At 52.8% G+C, this 27,019-nt stretch overlaps 12 protein-coding genes across 12 annotated transcripts; 5 read left to right on the top strand and 7 right to left on the bottom strand.

Moving 5' to 3' along the window:
• Positions 1-680: 680 nt before the first annotated feature.
• Positions 681-2,209, top strand: J4E86_000694 (uncharacterized protein; the record flags this gene model as incomplete). The annotated part of the gene is made up of 2 exons (XM_051441267.1): positions 681-1,511; positions 1,562-2,209. The coding sequence occupies 2 exons, from the start codon at positions 681-683 to the stop codon at positions 2,207-2,209; spliced, it is 1,479 nt and encodes a 492-aa protein (XP_051307438.1).
• A 724-nt stretch (positions 2,210-2,933) lies between these two features.
• On the bottom strand, positions 2,934-4,934 carry J4E86_000695 (uncharacterized protein; the record flags this gene model as incomplete). The annotated part of the gene is made up of 3 exons (XM_051441268.1): positions 2,934-3,920; positions 3,969-4,840; positions 4,892-4,934. 3 exons carry the CDS (start codon positions 4,932-4,934, stop codon positions 2,934-2,936), a joined length of 1,902 nt encoding a protein of 633 aa, XP_051307439.1.
• A 3,232-nt stretch (positions 4,935-8,166) lies between these two features.
• Positions 8,167-10,138, top strand: J4E86_000696 (uncharacterized protein; the record flags this gene model as incomplete). Its single annotated transcript, XM_051441269.1, has 5 exons — positions 8,167-8,322; positions 8,371-8,665; positions 8,715-9,091; positions 9,142-9,367; positions 9,423-10,138. 5 exons carry the CDS (start codon positions 8,167-8,169, stop codon positions 10,136-10,138), a joined length of 1,770 nt encoding a protein of 589 aa, XP_051307440.1.
• Positions 10,139-13,155: 3,017 nt separating this feature from the next.
• J4E86_000697 (uncharacterized protein) lies at positions 13,156-15,252 on the bottom strand (the record flags this gene model as incomplete). Its single annotated transcript, XM_051441270.1, has 2 exons — positions 13,156-13,638; positions 13,777-15,252. 2 exons carry the CDS (start codon positions 15,250-15,252, stop codon positions 13,156-13,158), a joined length of 1,959 nt encoding a protein of 652 aa, XP_051307441.1.
• Positions 15,253-15,742: 490 nt separating this feature from the next.
• J4E86_000698 (uncharacterized protein) lies at positions 15,743-16,657 on the bottom strand (the record flags this gene model as incomplete). The annotated part of the gene is made up of 3 exons (XM_051441271.1): positions 15,743-15,784; positions 15,832-16,303; positions 16,356-16,657. The coding sequence occupies 3 exons, from the start codon at positions 16,655-16,657 to the stop codon at positions 15,743-15,745; spliced, it is 816 nt and encodes a 271-aa protein (XP_051307442.1).
• A 514-nt stretch (positions 16,658-17,171) lies between these two features.
• On the bottom strand, positions 17,172-17,621 carry J4E86_000699 (uncharacterized protein; the record flags this gene model as incomplete). The annotated part of the gene is made up of 2 exons (XM_051441272.1): positions 17,172-17,380; positions 17,477-17,621. The coding sequence occupies 2 exons, from the start codon at positions 17,619-17,621 to the stop codon at positions 17,172-17,174; spliced, it is 354 nt and encodes a 117-aa protein (XP_051307443.1).
• A 375-nt stretch (positions 17,622-17,996) lies between these two features.
• J4E86_000700 (uncharacterized protein) lies at positions 17,997-19,511 on the bottom strand (the record flags this gene model as incomplete). The annotated part of the gene is made up of 2 exons (XM_051441273.1): positions 17,997-18,881; positions 18,930-19,511. 2 exons carry the CDS (start codon positions 19,509-19,511, stop codon positions 17,997-17,999), a joined length of 1,467 nt encoding a protein of 488 aa, XP_051307444.1.
• A 440-nt stretch (positions 19,512-19,951) lies between these two features.
• J4E86_000701 (uncharacterized protein) lies at positions 19,952-20,896 on the top strand (the record flags this gene model as incomplete). The annotated part of the gene is made up of 2 exons (XM_051441274.1): positions 19,952-20,015; positions 20,259-20,896. The coding sequence occupies 2 exons, from the start codon at positions 19,952-19,954 to the stop codon at positions 20,894-20,896; spliced, it is 702 nt and encodes a 233-aa protein (XP_051307445.1).
• A 271-nt stretch (positions 20,897-21,167) lies between these two features.
• Positions 21,168-21,971, bottom strand: POA1 (ADP-ribose 1''-phosphate phosphatase; the record flags this gene model as incomplete). Its single annotated transcript, XM_051441275.1, has 1 exon — positions 21,168-21,971. One exon carries the CDS (start codon positions 21,969-21,971, stop codon positions 21,168-21,170), a length of 804 nt encoding a protein of 267 aa, XP_051307446.1.
• Positions 21,972-22,547: 576 nt separating this feature from the next.
• Positions 22,548-23,511, top strand: FES1_1 (hsp70 nucleotide exchange factor fes1; the record flags this gene model as incomplete). The annotated part of the gene is made up of 4 exons (XM_051441276.1): positions 22,548-22,827; positions 22,987-23,075; positions 23,130-23,280; positions 23,330-23,511. The coding sequence occupies 4 exons, from the start codon at positions 22,548-22,550 to the stop codon at positions 23,509-23,511; spliced, it is 702 nt and encodes a 233-aa protein (XP_051307447.1).
• A 189-nt stretch (positions 23,512-23,700) lies between these two features.
• BCP1 (Mss4p nuclear export) lies at positions 23,701-24,685 on the bottom strand (the record flags this gene model as incomplete). Its single annotated transcript, XM_051441277.1, has 3 exons — positions 23,701-24,246; positions 24,300-24,536; positions 24,590-24,685. 3 exons carry the CDS (start codon positions 24,683-24,685, stop codon positions 23,701-23,703), a joined length of 879 nt encoding a protein of 292 aa, XP_051307448.1.
• A 595-nt stretch (positions 24,686-25,280) lies between these two features.
• GUA1 (GMP synthase (glutamine-hydrolyzing)) lies at positions 25,281-26,956 on the top strand (the record flags this gene model as incomplete). Its single annotated transcript, XM_051441278.1, has 2 exons — positions 25,281-26,868; positions 26,919-26,956. 2 exons carry the CDS (start codon positions 25,281-25,283, stop codon positions 26,954-26,956), a joined length of 1,626 nt encoding a protein of 541 aa, XP_051307449.1.
• Between the last annotated feature and the right edge of the window lie 63 nt (positions 26,957-27,019).

Here is a 27,019-nt window from a genome sequence, read left to right on the forward strand (position 1 = left end):
AGTTTGGGTCAAGACGTCGCGTGATTAAGGTAGACAGAGTCGCCGCGCGGGTAGTGACGGCCTCGGGGGCTTTCAGGCCATGTGACTTGGGACAAGACAGTTCGACACATCATGGCGACTGGATGACGATGGTACTTGCTCGAGTAGTTGGAGGTTCGGCGTACAATGTTGCGCATGCTTAGTTTCAGAGGCATGGTGCAAGTCACGCGGAGGCGTTCTCGATGCGCTGCATGGCCGCCGATTGAAATTACGGAAAGATTTCGCGTGCTTAGGCGCTGGCGGCAACCTAACGAACAGAACCGGGTTACTAACGATGCCCACGATACGCACATGTCGACCACGTGAAACCACATCAACGTCTAATGCCTAGCCAAACTGTATCTCAACTTAGTCCCTGCCAATGTCAACTAGAAATTTACAAACACCTCCAGGGCAGGTGCAGCCGGAGTCACGTTTGGAGGAGGCAGGTCCATCTGGGCAATGTCGGCTGAGGTAAGGCGCCGCAGCCGCCTAACATGCCTCGGTGAGGGGCGATACCTTACCCGCCCGGATTGTTACAATACACAATACACATCACATCATCGAGACAGCCCGATTCGAGGTGAGCTCCACTTGTCCCGTATCTTTTCCGACGACATGTGCTGCCATGAGGCTAACGTCCATCATGGCAGCAGGCCGCCATGGGCAGACATGCCAACCCTGACATAAGGCGAGCATTTGAAGAGTTTCAGGACCAAGACACGCCCTCGAAATGTAACAAAGTACGCTGTTTGCATTGCGGCTTCGTGCGCGCGAAGAACACAACGCGACAGATCGAGCATCTCCAAGACTGCCAGCGATATCTGACGTCGCCCGAGGCGCAGGCCCATCTTCTCGCGCAGGAGCAGCAACAACAGCAGCCGCCTCAGCAGAATGGATTGCCTATGGATTCGAACATGGCTCCGGGCCCCAGTCAAATTCTGAGTGGGCAGCAGCCAAATCCAAACCTCCAAGTAAATCGGCGCGGTCCCAACAGTAAGCGCACGCGCGATGGACAGCCTATTGCGCCAAATATTGCCATGACACCCAATGTTGCGCCTTCTCTGACGTCTCATCTCCTAAGCATCTGCTCGGGCCCGTTTGCGCAAGCAACACAGCGACCGTTCCTATCGCATGCCGGTTGTGGATCGCTAGGAGCAGGACCGCTGTCGCAATGGCTGGTACAAGACGGACACTATGCGCGAGGCTACATTCGCTTCATAGGACACCTTTTGGCCAAGATAAGACTGCCACAGACGCAGAACTCGCAGTTCCATCCCATGTATCGCACCATGGACCTGCTCATCTCCGCGCTGAACAACATGCGAAGAGAGATGCAGTTCTTCGAGATCACCGCGACCAAGTATGGGCTTGCGCTGGGCATGGAACCGCCTACGCCTATCACGCGCGCCATGCTTGATCTTCTCGTGAGCGCGAGTAGTGCGAGCGCATCACTTTTAGAGGGTATGGTCGTGCTATGGGCAAGCGAACATGTAGGTCCAACCCAACTCAGTAATGGGCGCACGAAGCTAATGTCTGATAGTGCTATCGCTCCGCCTGGCAATATGCCGCCTCCTTCTCCAATACTCTCTCCAGCACCTCCACTGACTCACACATCGTCGCCCTCCACCAAGCCCTAATACCGAACTGGACCTCCCCGGCCTTCAGCAAATTCGTCGAGGCGACACGCGCCCTCGTCGATGAGCTGGCAAACATCACAACTACACGCGATGGCAAAGAGGAAATGTCGCGCTGCGAAGAGATCTTCCGACAAATGTGTTGGCTAGAAGAGCGCTTCTGGCCCGACGTCGACAACATGGGTGATAACAACGAGAGCGTGAGAATGGGTCCACCGATGGGCGGCCCAATGAGCGCAGGCCTGGAGAACAGCATGCATAACAACATGCCCAACGGCCTTCCCGTCGCAATCAACGGAAACGGGGTCCACAACCACAATCGGAACAACAGCATGCCCGGCCCCAGCATGAACAACAACGGCGTACCCAAAAACATCCACGGCAACCCCGTAAACGGCCGAAACAGCATGAGCGGTCCCGTTCGTAACGCGAGCATCAATGGCCCTATCAATGCGGCTATCAATAAGCACGACAGCACACCCGTCAGCGATAACAGGAACCCCTTTGGCATGCCCAACAGAGGCGGTATGGACAATGTTGGCCAAGGCTCATAGTCTGAGCACCATGCTCTTCCCCGCATGGCTGCGTGGAAACTTCGAAGAGAAACGTTGCATCGTGTCGTTCTATCTGGTCTTTTCCCCGACGACTCTTCCTTCAGCGGGGACTTTGATGTTGGTAGCATCGGGGATTGGGATGAGGATACTGACTACGTTATCGTTTAATAGGGTCTGGGCTAGGCAGGTAACGCGGGGGACACTGCATGATCATTGGATGGAGTTCATCGTGGAGTATCAGATACCCTGGTATGGTCTAGTATTACGGTGGCAGGGCGTTGGTATATAGTCGTTAATGGACTAGGCGGTCAAATTATCGGTTACGACACATCGTAGGCAGGTTGGATGACAAAAAATCAGTAGTCTGTACATTGTAATTGAACTTTCTCCCATTCTCATCGTCACCCGAGACTTGCGCTTACTCATCTTGAATCGTGCACACTCATGACCTCATGGTTGTTGTCGTGATCGAAAGAGATATTCTTGGTTCTACTTCAGATGATGGTCAAGGAACCCCAAGAACGCCTTCGTGTACAGTATGGATAACACATTCGTGCAAGTGATGACAAAAGAGTGTATCTAGATTTAGCATGTCACTAGCAGTGTTGTCATTGACATACACGGAATTTGAGCCAACTTGAAACCGATGCGCTCAATGAACTCATGGATTAATGCTTTTTCCCATAATACTCAGTAATGCACAGATTCCCACCCAAGTCCAGATTTATGCGCCTCCCCAGCTAGCACCGCCTCCGCCGATACCCGTGCTTCCTAGATTAGAACTATATCGCCTGAACCCTTTACCCATACCAATTGGTATCGATGACGTCCTCCTTACAATCTTTCGTCGTCTGGTCTGCGAATGACTTCTTGCCGCCTCCAGGGGATTAATCGACTGCCCTTGACCCACAGACACCGAAGCGTTATCTTCATCATCGGAGGCCATGGCCACGCTCGATCGCGTAGTTGTAAGACTCAGAATATTTGGTGGGTCACCAAAGTCGCCGAATTCCGACTCGGAAAACGCTGCTTCATCTTGCTGCCAGGCTGTTGGAGGTACATTTGCGCCGTTCTCAACCACTTCTTCTTCTTCTGTCTCGATGGTGTTCTCCTGGTCGTTGATCTCTTCGTCGCCTCCAAACCCTTTACCCTCGACTAGCCAGAAAGTTGGTACAGAGGCAGCAAGCGCAATGGCAGACATTGTCCAGAAAGGCACAATGACATAGCCGCGCTTGACACCCCAAGTAAACAACCCACCCCCCAAGGTAGGACCAAGTGCCCTGCCAAAAGAGCTAAAACTAGTAGCCAGGCCGTTGACGGTGCCTAGGACACGTAGGCTAAGCGCACTGTTCGTGAGCATGATTGTACTGGTGGTGAATGAGAATGTGCCAGCCAGGCCTCTGACCATTAAGAGCATTACCATAGCGACTTCCCTCATGACTGGATCTGGGATAAGCGACAGAAATGGTGTGACGAAGAACACAAATGGGAAGATGAGAAAGGCGATCCGAAGACAGCGAACAACACCGAGGTAGCGCGCAATGGGTGGGAACAGCAGGAATTGACACACAGTGCATGAGATGGCGAACACGGTGAAAATGATGCCGATGCGACGGGATTCAATTCCGAAGCCTCCTGCAAATTTCAGAGGAAGGGATACCGTAGGGTCGTCTGCGAGTTGTACAGGGTGATGCATGAACACTGGAAGCAGCTGCACTGGATCAATATCAATAATTAGTAGGCGCACAAAATCACGCACCTGATCATATGCCTGAAGGTACATAGCGAGTAGCGTGTACACAATCAGATTAAGGGATGTCTGATATGTCAATACATCCCGATACCTTGGTGCCTTTTCTGGGATGATTTCATGAGCAGCATCATGTTGCGACGTCGTTTCGCTGTCGATCACTTTATGCTGACCAAGTAGAGGCTCGTGCTCTGAACCGCTGGTCTGCTTCTTGGTTGGAAGGTGTAGTATTTTGCGAACAAATGCTGTCAACCGAGCCCCAGTTCTCAGGCCTAGATCTGGAGCGTGCTTCTTGCTTTCCAGGGTCTCCTGTAGGAACAGCCAGCCTACTGAAATGCCGAAAGTGAATAATGCGGCGGCCACAATGTTAGGCAAGCAGTACGGAAACCTCTCCAGGAAAGCGGTGCCCTTAGGCTTGCGAGGATCTACGCGGAGAGGATTGGCCAAGGCTCCACCGAGTGTAGGTCCAAACGTGGCACCAACTGTCCAGACCAAAGGCATGACGCTGAACGCTCTCGGTTGTAGTTCTTTCCATGGACATAGTTCGGCCACCGTAGTTCGCAGGATGCCCACGTAGCCGTTCGATAGCCCTCCAATAGCGCGTGCGGCCAAAGCCATAGGCAGATTGAGCGAGAAACCCCATAGCAACATCGACCACATAGTGTTGGTAAGACCAAAGAGTATAATCGGTTTCCTTCCATAGCGGTCGGATGCAGCGCCCCAAAGAAGGCCAGTAAAGCCCTGACATAGCGAGAAGGCCGAGGACGAAATGCCAGCCCAACGCGCGATGTCATTCTTGGGGATGCCAAAAGACTCCATGAGCTCCGGTACGTAGGGGAAGACAGACGTGAGGGCGATGGGCTCGGCAAACCGGCATAGTGCTGTCGCGAAGTTAGCAAGCTTACAGGTGAAGACGCGTCAAGCGGACGTACAGAGAATGGCCAATTGCTTGACCGGTAGGCGGTGTTCTGTCATGGCGGCGGCGGCGGCGGTGGTTGTAGAGGATGCATGCTATCCAAAGCTGCAAGGTAAGAAAGAAGAGCAGGAAGAGTCACGAAGTCCCATGCCTGCTCCCATGCTGAGTCCGCGAAGGGCGTGCACCCCGCAGTCACGGCTAGCCGCTCATGGTCACAGGTGCGCTATTTGCGGTGAGCACGAGTCAGCCATTCGCGCGCGCGATGCACTGGCAGTCATTCCGAATTCCGAACGGTGCGACCTTCATGCTCAGGTTGGTTCGTTGTCGCGTGTCTGGCGTTCGGGGTGATGACGGGGGATAGCTGACGCGATTGTCGTCATCAGCTTGAAGCTTGGGCGGAGAAGATGCCGCGAACGCAGTTCCAGGGTCTAATCTACTTAACACGCCAAACATCAACCATCTGCTACGTTTGAACACACATCAAACGGTACTCTCACTTCGGAACTCAGACCCCCAGCAGTTGGCAGCTAGTGCAACAGAGACCGTGCGAACAGCTGTTAGTCGAGGTTGCTCGGCGCCTGAGCCACAGGAATGGCTGGAATTCCACCGATCAATCGGCCGTCCCGTGATAATAAACCGATCGAGGTCGTATCGTTCTCAATTCGTAAGGTGATTGAGGAGTTTGAGTTCTTCATCTCACACAGGGCCGAATCTGCAAAACTTTACCCTACTAAAGTTCAATCATTTCCGCCAGAAATCAGTCGTGTCTGGAGACTGCGCTGGGCCTTGAGTCCAAGTTGAGAGTGATGCAAATGCACCTGGCGACTAGACTTTGGGACCAGAATGTTGGGCTTTCAAGGAAGATGTAGCTATTCCGTTCGCGGATATAAATGCGAAAAACATTACCGGAGTATGGGTACGGCGATGGCGATGTACGCTGGGAGTGCCTGCGTCCGCGCAAGAGGGGCAGCGCCAAGACGCTAATCGTGGCTTCCTTCTCTTCGCATTCTAACTACCTCGCAAGTGACCTTCCATTGTAATCATCAACGGAAACTGCCCAGTTCAAGCTCATCTAAGAACGATTGCCTCACTGATGCAGCTACAAAGAACAAGAAGGTCGCCCAAATCTGATTAGCGGCCTTGCCAGTGAAGAAGCTGGACGGGCAGCAATTCGAACGTCGACCTCCCATGTCTGTCAAGCTGCCTACGGCCTATTGAGCAGGTTCATGTTTCTGGGAATCATGCGGGGAATCTCACGATCAGGCTTGCTACAAGGCATGGAGAAGCCGAGGGGAAAAACGAGGTCAGTCAGACACTCAAATCGTCAAGTGCATTTACCATTATGGGCAAACACCCTTCTTTAGCTTGGAGCCAGCTGTTACCTATCATTCAGTCCGCAAGAAGTACCAAGACAAATCTACAACGCAGCCTTCTTGCGCTGTAGCGCAGCTCGGGCGGCTCTTCCCGGTTCTGGTGTTTTCATTCCCATCTAGTCGAATGTGAAGCTTCAACATTACGAGCGTTCTCGCATATATTACTCGACTTCCATTCCCTCGTCTGGAAACCTCTAAGTGCTGAGCGGATGTCTCTTTTCGACGATGCGATCATCGCTCGCTGTCACTGGCTAGGTGATCCGTGAACCATGATGTGGGTAGGCTACCCCAGGTCCCCATGTATCGGGCCTGGCTTACACACAGCATCGATTCAAACACCACGGATCAAGGCCAGGAGATGCTGGTAGGCTCCCGTTCTAAAGGACACAACAGTCAGGCCTCTGGGCAGGGCAAGACCGGAGCATCAAGCGTAATTGATGCCTCGGCAAAATTCCAACCTGACGGCACGGAAAAAAGCCAGCATGTGCGGGTTTTACAGTCAGTTCATCAGCTACCTATCGTCACTCTCATCGCAGCATGATGTCTGGCTCGGAGAGCGGAATAGGGTTTGAAGGTCACAAGGTGCGCAGCAGAGTAACACTGCCAACGTAACATAGGATTTCCTAATCCTAGCTGATGGTATCATTGAAGGTAATTCCAACTTGACTTTGCGCAGCTGCCAAAGTCGTTGCGAGCGTCTCATTGCCTGTCGCATCGCCGCCTTTTGCGCGGAAGGTTAACCGCGTCCACGTGTGACCACTGTACTAAATGGACAGTGTATCGCTAGTTAAGCGCCTGGCCACACACTTCAACACTGACGACAAGAATTCCATATTGAGGAAGAACCTACTCTGGAGGGACTACAACCATCCTCGCGTTTCGCGACGTCACCTAGAACAGCGCTTCCACGATTTGCTTTCATGGTGTGCAACGATTGGAAGCCGATCAGATTTCTATGACAGACGCGAAGCCACTTTACATAAAACGATGGCAGTAGAATGCGCGACAAACGTCGACCCGACCTAAACATCGGAGGCCTCGTCAAGGCGTAGTTCCCATGTGCACCCGTGGCAGTGGCTCATGCCAATCCGTATGTCATCGAAGACGTACACAGTAGTAACTCAAAGTTCCTCGGTAACTTTCCAGATACCGTTCTGTGGCTTGGTGCATCAAGCATCTAGAAGCGATCGACACCACCCATCGCACTGGGCGCTACCTAAGGATTCTGCAAGCGCTCAAGGGCCGCCCTCGGTACGTCTGTGCCAACATTCCCACGACGTCCTTCCTAGCACTGATAAGAGTCACATTCCACGGCTCGAGTCCTTCAATCGCACCAGAAGACTACTAGGTTTCCATGATTGGGCATCGGGGCCAACAAAGAGCATTCGAACGGAGGGCTTCCTTGAGGTCTTCAGGAAGCCAAACGGGACAATGCTATTCCAAAGACATCGAGAAATAAAGAGCCAAGAGGCAAGCCTCATGTAAAGGAGAAAAAGCGTGCCGGCCGCACCAATGATGCAAGCTTTATGCTCCGGACACTAGCGTGACTAGCAAATAAGCGTGCCCAGGTGCGGGGGCCCCGCCGAATGGCACGCCACACACTTCACTATGATCTACAGCTCTACAAACGGGCGAGACGGCATGGTTGGCGCAGCCTTGTTGGATGAGGGGTGTCTTGACCCTAGTCATTCGACCACCCAGCCCCGCGCAGACCAGCATGTTACCGCGGCTCGAGTGAACTTAGTGTCGATTCAGTCAATTCCTCTCAGTGCCATGTGGGAGACGAGGAAATGTTTTGGGGACTAGGACGATGTATCGATAGTCCGCCTTGCTAGGGCAGGACAATCATTAAACTACTTGAACGTCCCGAACTTTCTTTCTCCACGACTGCACCTCCACTCAGCTTTGCACCGTCAAGATGCATGAGACGATGAGATCCGGAGACCACTCTTACGAAGTTGACAAGAATGGCCAGAGCCAACTCGAGATGGTGGCTACTCGCACCCCACCTAGCGAGCCCGAGAAGCAGCGGTTGGCGCCCATTACCAGCAGAGCTCCAGAGGTCCACGAGAAGGTGAGTGTAAGACCCTGAATGGTTGATCATATACTTATTCACCCCTAGATGAACGCAAGGCTGGCCATGACGCTTCTGTGCATGTCATTCCTCTGGATCGGCTCTCAGATCCCGCTCTTCCTCTTCGGCTCTGTCCTTCCTCTCATCTATCAGGATGTTGGTGGGGTTGATCGATACATCTGGTTCATCATCGGATACCTCATCCCCAATGCGGCTCTCTGTCCTTTTGTGGGCGCATTGTCCGACCTGTTTGGGCGACAGAAGGTGGCTATTGTGGGTCAATTGTGCCTCATAGTCGGGCCGATTATCACAGTGACTGCGCATACCATGAACATCGCTATCGGTAAGTACCGCAACCTTATTTAAAACATCACAAACCTAACGACTCGTAGCCGGTCAGGTCTTCTCGGGAATTGGTGCCGGTCTCAATGAGCTCATCGCACTCGCCGGCACAGCAGAGATCGTGCCCATCAAGGATCGCGGCAAGTACGTCGGTCTTGTCGTGATCACCATCCTTCCCTTCTGCCCATCAGTGTTGTGGGCTCAATTGATTGCTCAACAGAGCAATTGGCGCTACAATGGTATTCTGGTTTGCGTATGGAACTTTATTGGGTTGGTACTCTGTGTCTTCTGCTACAAGGACCCGTCGCGCTTGACGGAGGAGTATACCGCCCGCCATGTCCTCCGCCAGGTCGACTACATTGGTGGCGTCTTAAGCACATGTGGTATCACTCTCTTTATGATGGGTCTACAATGGGGTGCATCACAGGTCAGTATACTATCCGAAGCAGGTCACATTGCAGTGCTGACATTCTACAGTATGAATGGGGCAGCCCACACAACATCGTCCCTCTCGTTCTCGGTATCATTCTCATCATCGCCTTCTTCGTATGGGAGGTGTATGCTCCACACCCCATGGTTCCCAGGGCAATCTTCCACAAAGCGAAGCAGACCATGATAGTTATCCTTCTTATCACATTCCTCAGTGGTGGAAACTACTTCGTCCTGCTGCTCTTCTGGCCTACTCAAATCTACAACGTCTATGGTAAGCATGACCTACGAATATCTCTCCCACTATTTCCATACTAACATAAGTCTAGGTGATGACCCGGTTGGCGTCGGAATCCGCTCTCTTCCCATCGGCTTCGGCATCATTGGCGGTGCATGCATCTGCCTCGTCCTCATCCCCGCCACCAAGGGTCGCATCCGCGAACTAATGATCTTCTTCACGGCCATGATGACAGCCGGCACAGGGGCCATGTGCATTGCGACACCCGACAACCTGAACGTAGTGTACGCCCTCATCTCACTAGCATCCATTGGAGTTGGCGGAGTCATAATTCCTTCCTCCATCATCGCGCAGATCGCCTGTCCGGACGAACAGATCGCAACCATTACAGCCATCACACTCAGTATCCGCTACCTCGGTGGTGCGATTGGTTTCGCAGTCTACTCCAATCTCTTCTTCCGCAAGGTCACCATCCACCTCACTGAAATTGTCGCGGAGAAGACATTGGCGTATGGCGCCATCATCAACCCTCTGTCGGCCGACGGAATCGCCGTCATCACTCTCGTTACCAACCTCATGGGTAATGCTAGATTCGATGAAGTCAAGGAGATCTTTGCTACCAACCAGGAAGTGCTGCAGAGAGATGCATTCCCTGTTGTCCTGCGTGCTTCCCAAGAAGCTTTCGCATTGGCGTACAGGTGGCCATACTGGATCTCGATCGCTTTTGGTGGTGCTTGCTTCATCCTGAGCTTCTTCGTTGGAAACATTAGAGGCTTGTTGACGGCGAAGGTCGCTCATCCCGTTTAAGCAAGGGGGGAAGCTTGCTTGTAATGCTTGAGATGTCTGGGTAGTCGCTCTGAAGGCGGTGAGTCAGATGTAGATACAGCAGCTCTCAAATGACATTCGCTTTGTTGAAGATATTGAGTGTGACTTGGAAGTTGAACTCTTGCATTCTTATTTGCACTTGCATACAGTGACATCGTCGGAGCGGTCACACAATTTGGTGGATTCGTAGTATAGTGATAACTTTTCTTGATTAATTTTTAACTTTTATACTTTTTGAGACACATATCATGTGTGGGTGAACGGCACACCGGGTATATAACGCCACCAGCAATGCCAGCATAACTTCGCCTCCGCTAACTTTGCAGCCAAATTTTGAGAAAAGAAAAGAACAAACAGAAAGGAAGAGCGGGCTCGCTCAGGTACGCCCCGCCATGCTTAATAATCCACCGGCGACTACTCCAGCGCCCATTATACCAATCTGCGTCCAGGGCACTTGGCCCACGTAGAGCCAGCTCTTTGAGACGGCGCCGACAACATAGTCCAGTGAGACAGAGCTATGCTTTGCATGCTTCGTATGCCGACGACTGGACAATGGCGAAATTGAAGGAAGGGTGGGGTCGTATTTTGGAGGATCGGTCCAGCGCCGGGAGGAGGTTTTGGAAGTGGCGACTACCGTGTCTGCGGTACTAATCTCTTCCTTTGGGAGGGAGGCTTCACCAGCGGGTATGCTAGGGAAAGTGAAGGCTGAATTGAGGGTACCGCGTGATTCGTCTTTGACAGAAACGACTTGATCATCCTCTTCAGTCAAATCAGATACAGTGGCTCTTGTTGAAGATAAAGGTGTCGCAGGACTGGAAAGATAGTCTTGCGTGCTTTGCTCATCCTCGGGTGGTGTAATGACGAGGACAAACTCTGTGTTCTCCATGACATCCGATAATGTATCCAGCTCATCATCGATGCCGAAGTTTTCTTGTTGATCTCCAAAGTCCTCGTCGTCTTCATCGTCTTCAAAAGCGTCCTCGACACGCTGCTCAAACTTGGCAGTTTGCCTAAATGTGTTGAGCGCGTCCATGGATTCCGTCCGACAAATCGTCTTACGGCGCCTGGATGACAAGCTTAGTCGTGCATTGAAGGAATTGAAGGCGTTTTGCGCCCCTACGCTGTCCGCTTTGTTGAAGGTTTCGAAAAAGGGAGTGTCTGGTGGTGAAGAGGAAACATAGCCCTCATCGCTGGGCTCAGAGTCGGTTTCATCCTGACTCTGCGACTGATCACACCCGTCATCGTCTCCAAATACGACGTCGTTGAAGTCCAGCTCCTCTTCTTTGTCGGCGAATGGGCGGGTAATCGCGAACGTTGTTTCGTTGTCCTCCACTGATGCAGTGGTTGTCGGCGACATCTCTTCGTCGTGAACAGGACCGTTGTATGGCTCGTAAGCCTCTTCATCCCAGCCGTCGTCCGAATCGCTATCATCATCATCTGACATGTCGTCTCCAGTCTCGGCTTTCTGCTCTTGAGCCTTGAACTGGTGGTAAAAGTTCTCAAGTTCTGTCCTGGAGAACCACTGGAACTGATCAATATGGTTGGTGATTTGATCATCAATCATGCGATCAATCTCCTCGTTCATCTCGCGATCGGCGTCTTCTACCGCCCCTTCTTCGGGGTCGACAATGTCATCGATCTCGTGCGCATTGTCGATGGAAGTGACGATGTTCAAGGGCGAATTACGATAGACCCTTTTAGAAGAAAAACCTCTATGTTTCATCTTCCAGTCCCGGAACCCTCTCGCATAGTAAGACCGGTGGCCAGGGTTTTCGCTCAATTCTGGATAGGCTGGGACGTCGGAATCTTCTTTACCTTCATAAGAAGGACCAATAGCGTGCGTGATAAAGATGTACCGCGCAGACATAACCTGATGTTCTGGACTGCAGCCAAGTACGGCGATATGCCAGTGCTCAGCTGGCGGCTCAACAACTGGCTCTGCCTCTGCCTCCGGGGTAGGCTCCGCGTCTGACGACTCCTGGATGGCGGGAGGATCCCAATAGGCGCGCTCGTTGGAGATGCGGGATAGCGTGTAGACTTCGCCTTCCTTCGTGTCATCTCCAGTGGAAGCGACCTGGAGAGGGCCTAGCTCGGCGGCAGTGGGCGCGGAGGTGTCGACGGTAGCATTCCAGCTATCCAAGTCAAATTCGTCCTCGTCGTCGTCGGCCCAGTTGAATTTCTGGTTGACACTAGCGACTGTGTCGGAAGCCATGATTGCTTGTGTGACTGTTTTGGTTTGGTGATCGTAAGTGGTAACCGAAGGGTCGTTGTCGTATCAAGTTCAGTAATGGCCGGCGAGATCGCAGTGCGGTTGGAACTACGCGATAATGTGATGGAAAGAGTGACGTAAGCCAGACAGTTGCAAACTTGTTCGTGGGTGTGCGATGGTGAGAGTCCGCTTGCTTACACAGTCTTGGCGTTGGAAATGTGCGCGGTGGTGGTCGATGCGCAGTCGTTCGTAAAGAGGGAAACGACGAGCGGGCTAATTAGTGAAATTTGTAAAGAATGAGAAACCGAAGACATTTTGGCAAGTGAGAGCGTTGTGTGGTGACGTCGCGACAGTGGATGACCCTTGATCAAACCAGGGTTCACTCCTCGTGGGCTTAGTCATTCACGACCACACTTTGGAATTCACGCAAAATGCTTGGAGTGCAATGAGGGCACATGGCAGGGCTTATATTCATACAGGAAATGCTATTGATGCATGCAGGTGGGTATCTAGAAACGAGGTTTCATGGCGCGCCAAAAGAGAATTCAAGTAAAAGCAAAGATGCTCTACAAAATACGTCTGTGTCGTCCAATGAAAAGCGTTGCACAGGGGCTTTCCAATCAATTCCAACGCATCTACCATGTCCCCAACATGTGTTCGGTCTGAAGTGGGCCCAAACGCTCGCCGAACCATCGTTCCGGGTGGATTGCGGAGGCAGCGTGAACGGTCCGTGAGACCAGTCGGATCACCTAAAGAGTTCCGACGCAGATCCAGTTCCCCAGCCGACCATCTAGAGGATGCTGTCGATCTTCTGGAACGGATGTCGGCTCGACAGCGCAGCTGGCAACACGCGCCAAGCAGTCCGTGAGAATTGTTTCGTCGCTTTGACATAGTCGTGGGTAGCCTGCTTTGTGTTTTGGGGTATTTTCTTGAGACAATGCTTCATCTTGCTAGTCCACTTGCGACGCGGTTTCGCGCAACCATCCAAGGGTTCTGACCAACATTCGGAATAAACATCCGAATTAATAGCGACATATTCAATAAAATCGGCGGCTTCCTCGTACATAAGCGGAGCCGTATACGGGCGGTTGGCGATGACTTCAGGCCGCATGGGTTCGTCATTGTCCGTAGTTTCCGTTAGCGACGCACGTAGCTGTGAGAGCTCTTCTACGTCGCAGTTCTCGGATTCATTCCTCGTGATGGAGTTCTGGGCGTCTTCAAAGTCGTTTCCAATGCGCTCGGGTGCGTTGGGCCAGCTTTCATCCTCCCACATCTGCAGCCCACTAGACCATTCTTTGGTGGTGGTAATAGGTGGACTGAGTGCACTCTTACCACCCCGCACAGTGCCACCTGCACAATCTTGAAAGTGTTCGCTTTTTGGAAAAATACCTGCAATAGAAGGACTGCATACTGTCGTTACTGAGTCTTCGTGGCCTTGTTCGCACTTTTCAGTATCGTTGTCGACACCTGATGCGTTCATGAGCCGAGAATGTTCAGTTCGTGCAGTCTGTGGACGGCTGGTCCGGTAAGATGAAATGGATGTCGTGGAAGTGCATTTTGAGAACACTGAATTTCGGACGGATGAGTTGGTGTTCAGGGTGTCCTTAGATGATGAAGTGCGGATCTGAGCCGTGGCTTCGGGTTGGTTAGCGTACGGGGTGTCAACCGCATCCTTGATCTGCCCGGACTTTTCAGCTTCATAGCAGTCCGTCCCAAATCGTAGCAGTGAAGGGCCATGTACCATGCTGCATCCGGTATCAAGCTTGTATTCCAGCCATTCGCGACAATCAAAGCCTGTGCCATCACCAGCGCAATGTGTTATCCTGAAGCGCTCCTGTAGCATGTTAAGAGCGTCATCCGCTGAAAGTCTCCAAATTCCCTTATCATGTGTGGCGCAAGGGCTGTGACCCTCAAATTTTGGGTCGTAGCAGGGTTTGCGGACGACATTGTAGGTGGTGTCGGTAGGTATTGGGCACGAAGAAAGTGACGAGCACGAAGGCGCACGGCTGTCTTCAGCGTGAGCGATCAGAGACGCGAGTGAACGGTAACCGCTATGACGACGAAGTCGGGAGTTTCGCTTTGGTCCACATGGGTACGGTATATCGATGTTCTTGGGAGGCGCTAGTGTTGATGAGCGGGCATCACAGTATGTGCGGCCGGGTGGCGTGATTGACAGCGCTCCTGCTACATCTTCTAATTCCTCGACCTTTCTAGCAAATGACGAGATTGCGTTCTCGATCTTCAGTTCAAGATCCGTGTCGTCGTCTTCTGAGTCAGAGTCTGTCTCTGATCCAGCGCTGTCAAAGCTAGCATTCGCGATACATCGAGCCAGAGAGGGCGGACTCTGGGCGCGCATCAAGCGGGCTTGATGAGGTGTCTCAGTATCCAAAATGTTCTTATCCTTAAACTCTGTCGGCGCCACAGCCTTGGAGGTCGGAATCTTCTGCATGAAGTCGCAAACCCCACGCCATGAGCGATCCGCATCCTCATCCTCGTTGATGTACTCGCCCAGGTCAGTCTTCATATCCACGTCTAATATATCGAACTCTTCCTCTTGCTGTGCTTGACCAAAGAAGAAGACAGTTTTGGTGCCAGTCGCGGTGATGTGCTCGTGGCCCATCTGCTTAATGGCCTTGTACTGTCCGACAATGTAACCTTGTACATCTCGCTTTGTCTTCACGTCCATTAACGCGAAGCTCCTTACAATGCGCGGAAAGGAAGTGGGATGTTCAGGGGGATCATTGGCAGACGAATCGAAGGCTACATTGATCTCAGGCTGTGGGCCTGAATGATTAGATTGGCTGGGCGTCTTGTTTCCGGCTCCTTCATAGGCATAATTCGCGCGATGAGTTCCAACTGGCGATGCGGGAACTCGTAGTCGCGCCATGTTGTCTGTCGGTTGACCGCTGTGCTTACGTCCGTGGTGGTAGAAAACTCGGCGCTCAAACGCGCGCAGCTTGCATGATGGCCAGCTACTTGAGTTGAGTGTCGAGATGATGTGGGACGAAAGGCGTGGTCACTCACCACTATAGTGGGGTACAACTGGAGTCGGTGTGTACAAAAGCTGTGTGAGCGTTTGAGTTATCCAGAAGCGGGTCTCTCTTTTGCCAGCGCTCGCCACAGCAACGGCGGGGCGGGGCCCAGGCTATATTTTCATCTTTCACCTGTTCCGAACACAGTCCGCGTGAATGTGGAGACAAGAATTAAGAAGGGAGAGACATTGTGAGGAGACGGGAACAGATGGAGTCGCAAGCATGGAACATGAGGTAGGTCGTGGCCAGCAAACAGGTCTTTCATAACGAAGGTCGAATTCTGGATATTTGCTTCGTCTCTGAACTGCGGATAAGTAGTCGCTATGTACACATCGATCGCCGCATCTACTGACCGGTAGGTTTCCGGTGCATGACTGTCGCTGCCGCCTATACAACGTTAGTGTACTATGTTTCGTTCCTCCGGTTGCACATACCTGGTGGTTCGGGAAGATCAGACTATCAGCCAACACCACATTCTCCCTCCGTCCCGCAGCGAATACCACAACCTCGGCGATGTCCTCCGGTGTCAGCGGTTCAACGCCCTCGTAGACCTTCTTCGCCTTCTCTTTGTCGCCTCCAAACCTGACTACACTGAATTCTGTCTCAACTTGTCCAGGATCAATCTCGATGACGCGTATCCGTGTAGCGATAAGCTCCTTGCGCATGGCATCTGTGAAGGAGCGCACAGCAGCCTTTGTAGCGCAGTAGATGGATCCGCCTTGGTAGGGCTCGCGACCTGCGATACTACCAATGTTTATAATGTCGCCGGAGGGTGTGGATCGCGCTTTGAAGATGGGTAGGATGGCTTGCGTCATGTTGATTAAGCCGGTTACGTTCGTGCTGAACATGGTGTCGATATCGGCGGGCGAGATATCGGGAGCTTGCGCAACACCTTTTACAAGGCCGCTGGGTTGAAGTTAGCAAACGGTAGAAGATATCCGAGGAGGCGGTGGCATACGCGTTGTTGACGAGCACATCAATGTCCTTGTACTCTTGTGGCAGGTTTCCGACAAAGTTCTGGACTTCGTCCGGCTTGCTGACGTCAAGTTTGACTGGCAGGACCTTGACGCCTTTTGCAAAGCCTTGAATTTCCTGTGCGACCTCTTTCAATGTGTCTTCTCGCCGCGCAGTGAGGATAAGCTTGAGGTCGTCGGGCTGTGTCCGGGCGAATTCGATTGCTGTGGACTTGCCAATGCCAGAAGAAGCACCGGTGATGACGATAGTCTTGCCCTTTAGGCGCTCTGCCATCTTGGTCGGCATGTTTGCGGTATGTTGCCGGAGGATGTTCGATAGCTGGGTACTTGTAGGTGTGATGCGGGGCCGTAAGGGAGCTTGGGCGAAGGCAGTAGCAGTGCGGAGGAATTGGCGAGATGACGAGAGATTAGGCATGTACGCCGCAATGCTTTGTAATGCAGCAACTGATGTTTGCAGGACGTGGGGCAGGGGATTGGGGATTGGGAGACAGGAGGCAGCGGTTATGAGGTCGCCATCGGCGTATCTCCGAGGCTGCACGAGTCAGGCACCGAGGGGTAAGCACGACAATGTGGAGAGCTCTCGCGTCAAGGCATCGAGGACTGGCTGCAACCATCTCACAGTCACACACTGTCGGCAATGCATGTTGAGCTGATATTATCTGATTCATGCCTTTGCCATGTCTCAGGCGGGCTTCATGGAGACGTTTTATCGTCAATCCAAGTCATTATTTTCCTCCTCCAACTCCTAACACGCTGAGTATGTGTGCGGGGTATCGAAATCGTCATTCATCACAACGACTTTAGTTGGCGCCCTTCTTCTTGAGCATAGCCTCGTCCTCTTCCCTCAGCTCCTGGTCGATCTTGGCTCCCTTGGAGGGCTCGTTGCCGTGTGCGCGTGCGGGAAGGGTGGCATCTTGCTCGCGCTGGCGGTCCTCGAGAGACTTCTCCTCACCCTCCTTCTCACGCTTCTCCTCGCGCTCGAGCTTGTTGGCGATGGATCGCTCGTCCTCTGCGGGTGATTGTTAGTGAACGGTCTTGTAAAGAGATGGCTGATGACGCGGCATATCGACAGAGGAAAATGCACGCGAGGCCGAGAGAAACATACTGGAGTCCTGGGCCTTGTGAGAGTTGTCCTTGCCCTCGTGGAAGCGGGCCTCCTTCTTCTCCTGCTCGATCTCGGCGTTGGACCTGGTGACCTGGTCCTGGGCTTCGTAGACCGCACTGTTACCGACGTTGGAAGTTCCAGACATGTTGTATGTGTATGTTGGTGGAAGCGGGAAGAAGTGGAAGGTTTGTAAAGTGTAGTTTGAAGTGGGAAGTGGCAATTGATTGTGTCTGTTGTTGGGTGAGTGTGTCTTCTCCCCTCTTTATTAAGGGTCTGAAGTTTGCGCAGAGGCTAGGACCCATGATGACGTAGCTGGTAGCAATTACATCATGGTGGGGAAAACAAACACCAACCCATGGATATTTCGGGCGCCAAACGCAAGAAGCCTGATGACATGCATGAAGCCGATGTGGCACTGGGGCTGACGAAAATTGCATGCCTAGATATTGCGATCGCGGAATCCTTTGCTGGGCTAAGTGCGGCCTTGCGCAGAACACAATATGTATCCATCACGCGACAATTACGCGTAGCTCCTCTTGGTGATCCATCTATCAACAAGCGCCAGCGCTTCCTTCGGCTTGTCCAGCGGTACCAGATGGCCTGCTCCATTCACCGTAGCGAACGCAAATGTGGTATCTCTGCCGCTTGTAGTCACGGTCTTGACTTCTTTAAACCACCCCACCTCCTTGCCCTCATGTTCCCAGGACCTCTTTGGCTGTGCGACAAAAGCAGGTTGGCCTTTCCACTGCATCGTGCTAGCCCACTGCAAGTTCCCTGCGGTGTTGCAAGCAAGGTCCAAATTACCCTGGTAGAAGAGCACGTCGATGCCATGCTCGAGAAGATACAAAACCTGAGGCTGCATGCTGAATACCAGATCCCCAGTAAGCTCAAAAGCCAACGCAATATCAAAAGAGAACCCTGTGTAGTTGGCTATAGCTTTGGGTACGCCAAGCGCTTCCCAAACCTTCGGCACGTTCATGTAGTCTTGTATCCTTTGGATCTCTGGGTAGCAGAACTCGTCTTTCGTCTCGCACCCATCCGTGATATCAAATCTGTTGCGACCTCCTGCTCCAGACTCTCCATCGTAAAGGAGCACAACGCCTTCCATGCATACGTTGTCGGCTGCGAGACAGATGGCTGGATCAGGGTTCTTGTAGCACACGTCGATAAGTGCCATACAACGAGGGAGGTTGGTAGCTATGATGTCGCAACGGGTCTGGTTGAATACGGGAGTCTCCACACCGGGGTTCGTAGTGCACAGCGTTTCCCAGAAACCAAAGTTGGTGTCCCGAGGTGAGACAAAAGCGTTGCCCGTGAAGGTCGACTTGAGATTGACTTGCGGACGCTTAGGATATTCAAGGTTCTTCGTGACAATTTCTGCGCCGAGTGTTGGAACGTAGTGGCCCTGTCTTCGATTAGTGAGTGTCTTGCGGGGTTAGCAACATGTGCTTACAGCATAACTTTCTCCTGTGATATGAAAGTCGCGATTCAAAAGATCCGGGAAGACTTCGCTCGTGAACAGCTGCAAGAAGTGATGCATATCCTCAGCAGCCGTGAAGCTTGTCGCAGGAAGCGGGATGCCCTCATCGACGTAGCTGAAACCCACACCAGCGGGCTGATCAACAAAGATGATGTTGGCGTTCTTGCTCCATCCGTATTCGTTGTGTACGGTACCGTTGCCAAACTCATTGATCGTGCAAGGTCCCAGTTCGCCCATCAGCCCAAGCATGCCTGAGCCACCCGGTCCTCCTGTTAGCCATAGCAGGAGCGGATCTTCGGAGGGTTTGTCCTGTGATTCGAAGTACCAGAAGAAGATGTGCTTTGAGCCGATGTCTAACCAGCCGGTGTATTGCTTGGAGCGCGCGTCACAAATAGTGTCGCTCTGTTGATGCTTTATGCGAATCGAATGGTGCTCGGAGAATGGACTTTGGTAGACCTGGAAGCCTTCCACTTCTGGCTTCTCCTGGAATGGGATTTGGGAGAACAAGGACGCTGTTGCAGTCGCGGCGAGCAGACTAGTAATGAAGAGCTTCATGGTTGGCAGGTGTACCCTGATGGGTTGACAATTGGTGCTCGACACGAGATGAAAACACCGGAATACAATTGGTAGAGTCAAGACAGGACGAAGATATCACACACACGGATTTATCGTCTGAGGATCACGCAGGCAGCAGGAAGATAAGATGGCTGGTTGCTGACGAAGAGGAGCAGCCTAATGACGCCCTCCTCGGCTGGAGCAGCCCGCGGCGATCGCCCTGTATCGACCAGGGTACACGACATCTTCAACACGACTACTGCACGCGACTAGACACCTCTCTTGGCCAATTTTTCGCGGCTGGAACGTGTCAACTCGCACTACCCACAGATATACTTGGCTATTCATATTTTGGACACGCAACTAGCCTCAAACAGCACGCTGGGAGGACTCGTCGATCCAGCGCCCATTTCACCAGACCAACAACTTCTTCCTTCACCATGCCCTACAACAACACCCCGATTGCGCCAAATAAGGAAATCACCGGCCATGTGTCGCTTCCTCGTAAGTAACAATTTACACATCTTCACTTCTCTCCACCGCCTTCGTCGTCACTCCGACCCTTTGCGTGCCTCTTAGAGACCACCCTACCACGGTGTAGTACTGCTGCGACTTGCGCCTGTGGTGGCCTCATAACGAACGACTGGTTCGCCTCCGCCTGTGTTGAGCGCAATGTCCTCAATTCCCCACGTCCCCATCACTCCCGTCTTTCCTCGTAGCAGACAATCAAGCTAACTCACTCCGCAGTCGCACGCGTGCAAAAGATAATCCAAGCGGACCCCGAACGTATCACGACCTCCAAAAATGCCGCCTTCGCCATCGCACTGGCCACAGAAATGTTCATACAGCACCTAGCAACCACCACACACAATGTCGTCAAAGCGGAGCGTAAGCCGCGCCGCAACATCCAATACCGCGACGTGAGCAGCGCGATATCGAAGACAGACAACCTCGAGTTTTTGGTCGATGTTGCGCCCAGGACAAGCACCTGGGGCACTGTGAAGAAGAAGTGGGATGAGAAGGAGAAAGAGGACGCGAAGAAGAAGGAGAAGGACGGAAAGAAGGATGGCGCGGTGAACGGACAGAAGACGCTCGATGGTGCCTCCAAGACGGCAGAGGGTGCGGACAAGGACACAGAGACACCCACCAACGGCGCTTCGACAACCTCGCCTACACCAGCCATACCAGACGAGACGCCTGATGCCATGGACGTCGACCAAGAAGTCGAGCGCGTAGAAGACAGTGAACCAGAAGAGGACGCAGCGGCGATGCAGATCGAGATGGAGATGCGCGGGCCCCCTCGCCAACCCACTGCGAGTGCAAGCAAGAGCCCAGAGGCTAGGCGGTCAACAGGTGGATTTACTGCGATCAATGGTCAAAAGTAAATCGGCTCTTGATGTTGTAGGCAGAGACAGAACGGTGTGGAAGCGGATCTATCTTGCATTGCATAACGGCGTTTGCTGGGTATATCATGGGAATGGCGCTCAGCTGTTTGGAAGGTCGGTCGCATCACGGCTTCATTGCCTATAGGTATGCGATTGAACCAGAATAGTGCCAAATGTACAAGTAATTGTCCACACTCAACTTTCCTCGAGTGGAAATTCGACGTGGATTAACTTGCATCACATGCACATACTTCGTGCTTCCTTTGGTCTTTCAACCCATCTCCGGTTCCCAAACTTCCACACTCCCCATCCACCCCTCCCTAACTACAATGCCTTCCAGCTCGCCTTCCGTCCTCTCCCATTTCACCCCGAATGCCCCACTGTTGATCTTGCACATCCTGACCGTCTCAAGCCTACCCGCCATCTTCACCAGCTCAAACAGCATCTCCATAGCCGGCTTCGTATTCTCGACAATAACATCCGCCTTGTCCTTACCCTTGCCATACTTTGCACTAGTGAACAGACAACCGATCCAATGCTGCTTCCCAACATCCACAGGTGGGACAAGCAAGGCGGTGCTAGTGGGTACCGGTCTGGATTTGAGTAGGTGTTCTTTGGTGCAGAAATCTCTGTAGATGGCATAAGCTTTTGGATAGTCATCTTTGAAGGCTTTGGCTATGCCTGATCCCCATACGCCTTGGGTGTTGCATGCATGGACTAGGAGAGTCTGTGGAGGTGCGTCGAAGATGTCGCCGGTGTGGTAAGTGAGGGTCAGATTAGGTAGATCAGATGAGCTTGGAGATGGGGAGAGTTTCTTCGAAGTGAGATCTTTATGTGAGAGGTGGCGCGGTGTTGTGGGCTTGGCTGCGGGTTTTGTGTCTCGTCGCTTCTCAGGTATTGGTGCCGGAGATCCTGATAGCGCCCTCTTGCCTTTGCCTTTATCTTGTGGCTCGGGCGATGGTGTCATGGTCGCTTTTCCGGTCGTCTTCTTGGTGGCTTCCTTGGCTTTTGTTGGGGCGCGAGATTCCATCTTAGGCCCAAAGTAGGATGTGATGGTAGAGTCTTTGGGGGGCATGATGTGTGTTTTGTTGTTTGTGAGAGGTTACTTGTAGTGATACAAAGTGGATTCAACAATGAAGTGAGAGAGGAGCAACTGTTTCCAGACGACTTTCGCGTGTCCGAAGAGAGATACGCTGCGTGCGGCACGCATGGAATCAGGCAGTCGCCAAGACATTCAAACAAGGGTGCTTACCCAGAGCGCCTGCCGTCTTGACTACTATCGTGCATCATTTGGCTGAACGAGGAAGGAAGAGTGGATGGTTCGATACCTAAATAAAAGATAACGCGGGTTTATGAGAAGGACATTGAAGTATCGCGTTTGTTCGCTTTTACAACGAGAATTCTCGTACTAAAGTTTAACCTGTTAGGTTTATGATTAATGAGATGAATTCAAGATCGACTCTGCCACTGTGCGGTGCTGTGGTAATGCTCGCCGATGACGCTCAAATCTGGCGAATGTCGCGCGGAAGGGCGATGGGCCAATCACACGACACCTGACATAACGCTCCTTGCCAAACCGCCAAAACTTCAACATTCCCGACCTAAGCTCCTCCCCATCAACGACAACGACCCCCGCCCACCCGCGTCCACGATGCCCGCCCTCGCCAACACAACCCGTGCCATTGCACGCTCATGGACCGCTCACCAGATGCCCGTCGCTCGGGCGGCCGGCTGCACCGCTCTGCAGACCCGCAACGCCTCGGCTTCCTCGTTCGACAGCCCCTTCAAGGGCAGCCCGGACTCGACCAAGATCCCCTCGTTCGCCGCATACAGGAATAAGGGAGGCGAGACCGGCCCCAAGGTCTTCCAGTACTTCATGGTCGGAACCATGGGTGCGCTGAGTGCGCTTGGCGCGAAGGCGACTGTACAGGGTATGTCTCCAACATTGCGATAGCTCGACGGACGGGTGGAAAACGTTGGAAACAAGGTGGATGGCATATTTGGAGCTGGGAAAGAGCAATTGGCTATTTTGGGGATGATTTGGATCGCGAATTGATGAAGACCGGACGGCTAACGACTCCGCCCAACAGACTTCCTCGTCAACATGTCCGCCTCCGCCGATGTTTTGGCTCAGGCCAAGGTAGAGATCGATCTCGCTGCCATTCCCGAGGGCAAGAACGTACGTTTCGCAATTCGACACGGCATATCCGGACAGTGGAGCTGATAAGCGCAGGTCATTATCAAGTGGCGAGGCAAGCCCGTCTTCATCCGTCACCGCACCGAAGGCGAGATCAAGGAGGCCGACGACACCAAGTGGCAGTCTCTCCGTGACCCCCAGCCCGACTCCGACCGTGTCCAGAAGCCTGAGTGGTTGATCATGTTGGGTACGTCACTGCACACATCCTTACAATGAACCAGGACTAACAGCACTAGGTGTCTGCACCCATCTGGGATGTGTTCCCATCGGCGAGGCCGGTGACTTTGGAGGATGGTTCTGCCCCTGCCACGGATCCCACTACGATATCTCTGGCCGCATAAGAAAGGGACCTGCCCCGCTCAACCTGGAGATTCCCGCATACGACTTCCCCGAGGACGGCAAGGTTGTCATTGGTTAAGCAGAGCAATTCTTGAGCGGAGATGGATGGCGGTGATGTCGACTTGTGTGTATAGGAGCGAGCATCAATTTCCTACGGTTTGATTCACATAGATTCGGCTTGTGTCCCTTGCAATGTAACACCAGTTAGAGTCAACCTTCGCCGTCTTTTTGGTTGCATTATTTGGTGAATTCATCTTGCATTGCGTATTTACTGCCCATTCAAGAACGTCTTGACAGCCTCTACAGCACCCTTGAACTTGTCCGCCTCGATCAGCACCATATGTCCCTTGGGCTTGACACCCAACTCCTGGAACGCCCTCTTGCTATCACTCGCACCCTCATCTACGGGTGTGTCATACTCAAAGCTTGTGTATCCCACCGCATGCTTGTGCAGCACCTCGTCTTCGGGATGGAAATAAAATGTCTCCTCACCCACATCGGCCTTCTTGTTCTTCTTCTTGCTCGGTGGCGCATCTTCACTCGGCAATTGACTCTGTATCTCCGAGTAGCATTTCGACAGGACGAGGTAGTGGGTGAATGTGTAAGGCTCCTTCTCCTCAACCGCCCATTGTATCTCTTCCAGAAGCATCGTGTACATTGGTGGGACGATTTCGTGCGGCATGTTTATGAAGCGCTCGGTCAGAATAAGGCCGATTTGCGCAGGCGACGACGCTGTTAGGAGGGGCGGGAGAGTGGGGATCGGCGCGGACTTTTTGGAGAGGTAGGTCGTTAGGTCTTGGATCACTTTCTTGTCCTGGTTGCTGTTAGTAACCGCATATCCTGAGGTTTTCGATAAAGATATAGTACCTTGTGTGTCTCCAGGTTTAACACAGTAAGAAAGGCATATGGATCCGTCTCATTGCCGTCAACCTTGACCGTACTGCCAAGTAGCGGTTGCGACAGTATAATGTCGGCGAGTTCAGAGAGATTGAACAACTGCGAATCCACGTCTAGAAGTTGGCGCAAGAGGTTCTTGAGCCCGTGGAAATCGACTGCGGGTTGCGGATCGAACCATTCAAAGTCGACGTTCACCATGTCCATGTCCTAGCAATTTTGTGAGACGGCGCATTATGAGAGGTTGTGAGGAAGGCGCATACCTCGTCGCTGCCGGACTCGTCGTCATCGTTCTGCTTGCGCTTGTCCGACGCATCGGGCAACTCTTCGGGATCTCTCTCTGACTTTCGTTTCGCCATTGTGTGGGTATGCGATTGGTAGGGAGCTGGGTGGGTGAGGTCACTGGACAGACGCGACTTTGCGCGATCCAACTACGTCGTTATCGATAATGGAATGAATTTTTGGGCGGGGCCCAGGACAAGCACGGTCAGCCACAGAGCCATTCCGCTTCCAAGGCTGTCATGAGTTCGTACTACGACCCATAGGCGATGATCGACTAATAGGAGACTTCTTCGATACGCGTAGAATGGTTATGCAAGGATGCTTGCGTCACCTAAGTTGTACTTCATGCGGGGAGATTTTAAGCTAGACGTCTACAATGCGGTTCGTATGACCTCTTCTCGCGATTTCTCGGTAATGTATACATCAGAGTGATATATGAGCCCAGGCGACAGTCTGTGCTGCCTGCGCGGTTCCATGGACGATGAAGCACGAGATAGCATTTTTCTGTTATCGATAAGAATTTTTCTGGAAAACCCCGCCAAAACTTTGTGAGAGTCAGTGACCGAGCCCCTCGTACCTTCTGCTTTCATATACCCGTCCCTTTCCTTTCTTCTTCTTTCTTTCCTTCTATCCCCTCTCTTTTTCACTTTCATCACACTCTTAATCTTCACGATGGCGACCGACAACTCCGATCCAATCCCTCCCCACAAGACGTTCGACACCATCCTGGTGCTCGACTTCGGCTCGCAGTACACGCATCTGATCACTCGCCGTCTCCGCGAATTCAATGTCTACTGTGAGATGCTGCCATGCACTACCAAGATCGCCGATCTGCCCTTCACCCCCAAGGGAGTCATTCTCTCTGGTGGCCCATACTCCGTCTACGAGGAAGGCGCTCCACACGTCGACCACGCCGTCTTCGATCTCGGCGTACCGATCCTCGGAATCTGCTACGGACTGCAGGAGATGGCATGGCACTTCGGAAAGAACGCCGGCGTAGTAGCTGGCGAGAAGAGGGAATACGGTCACGCCAACTTGAAGGTTGAGAGCCACGGCGGACACATGGATCAGCTGTTCAAGGACTTGGGCAACGACCTGGAGGTCTGGATGAGCCACGGCGACAAGCTGAGCAACATGCCTCAGGACTTCATGACGGTCGCGACAACCACCAATGCGCCGTTCGCGGGCATTGCGCACAAGTCGAAGAAGTACTACGGTATCCAATTCCACCCCGAGGTCACACACACCAAGCAGGGCAAGGTTGTGCTCAAGAACTTCGCTGTCGACATTTGCGAGGCCAACACCAACTGGACCATGAGCAAATTCGTCGACCAGGAGATCACACGCATCAGGAAGCTGGTGGGCGACAAGGGACAGGTCATCGGTGCCGTTAGCGGTGGAGTCGATTCGACTGTCGCTGCAAAGCTGATGAAGGAGGCTATCGGCGACCGCTTCCACGCCGTCATGGTCGACAACGGTGTCCTCCGACTCAACGAGGCCGTTCAGGTCAAGAAGACACTCGACGAGGGCCTGGGTATCAACCTCACCGTCGTCGACGCGTCCGACCTCTTCCTCGACCGCCTGAAGGGTGTGACCGACGATCCCGAGAAGAAGCGCAAGATCATTGGAAACACCTTCATCGAGGTCTTCCAAAAGCAAGCCGATAAGATCAAGGCCGAAGCGCATGAATCTTCCAACGCTGGTGAGGTCGAGTGGCTCCTTCAGGGTACCCTGTATCCCGATGTCATCGAGTCGCTGTCCTTCAAGGGTCCTTCCCAAACCATCAAGACCCACCACAACGTCGGTGGTCTGCCAAAGGACATGAAGCTCAAGGTGATTGAGCCCCTCCGCGAGCTGTTCAAGGATGAAGTCCGCGCGCTGGGCAAAGAGCTTGGTATCCCGGAGGATCTTGTTTGGCGCCACCCCTTCCCCGGCCCAGGTATCGCCATCCGCATTCTGGGTGAAGTCACACGCGAGCAAGTTCGTATTGCGCGTGAAGCCGACTACATCTTTATCGAGGAGATCAGGGCTGCGGGCCTATACAACAAGATCAGCCAGGCGTTTGCAGCGCTTATGCCCGTTAGGGCCGTCGGTGTCATGGGTGATAAGCGCGTTCACGAGCAGGTTATCGCTCTGAGGGCAGTTGAGACGAGTGACTTCATGACGGCTGATTGGTTCCCCTTCGATGGAGAGTTCCTAAAGCGGGTTAGCAGGAGGATCGTGAATGAGGTGAACGGTGTCTGCCGCGTGGTATATGACAGTAAGTCGACGAGAATTTCATCTGAGCGAGGCAACTACTAACAACCCTAGTCACCAGCAAGCCTCCAGGAACTATCGAGATGGAGTAGACATGTCGTGTGGCGGGCGCGAGTGTGGGCTCGCAAAGTAGATGTAGTCGGCAAACAGGTTCT

The sequence above is a fragment of the Alternaria arbusti genome (assembly GCF_024043155.1).
Source record: "Alternaria arbusti strain BMP 1465 chromosome Unknown scaffold_1, whole genome shotgun sequence".
Taxonomy (NCBI): domain Eukaryota; kingdom Fungi; phylum Ascomycota; class Dothideomycetes; order Pleosporales; family Pleosporaceae; genus Alternaria; species Alternaria arbusti.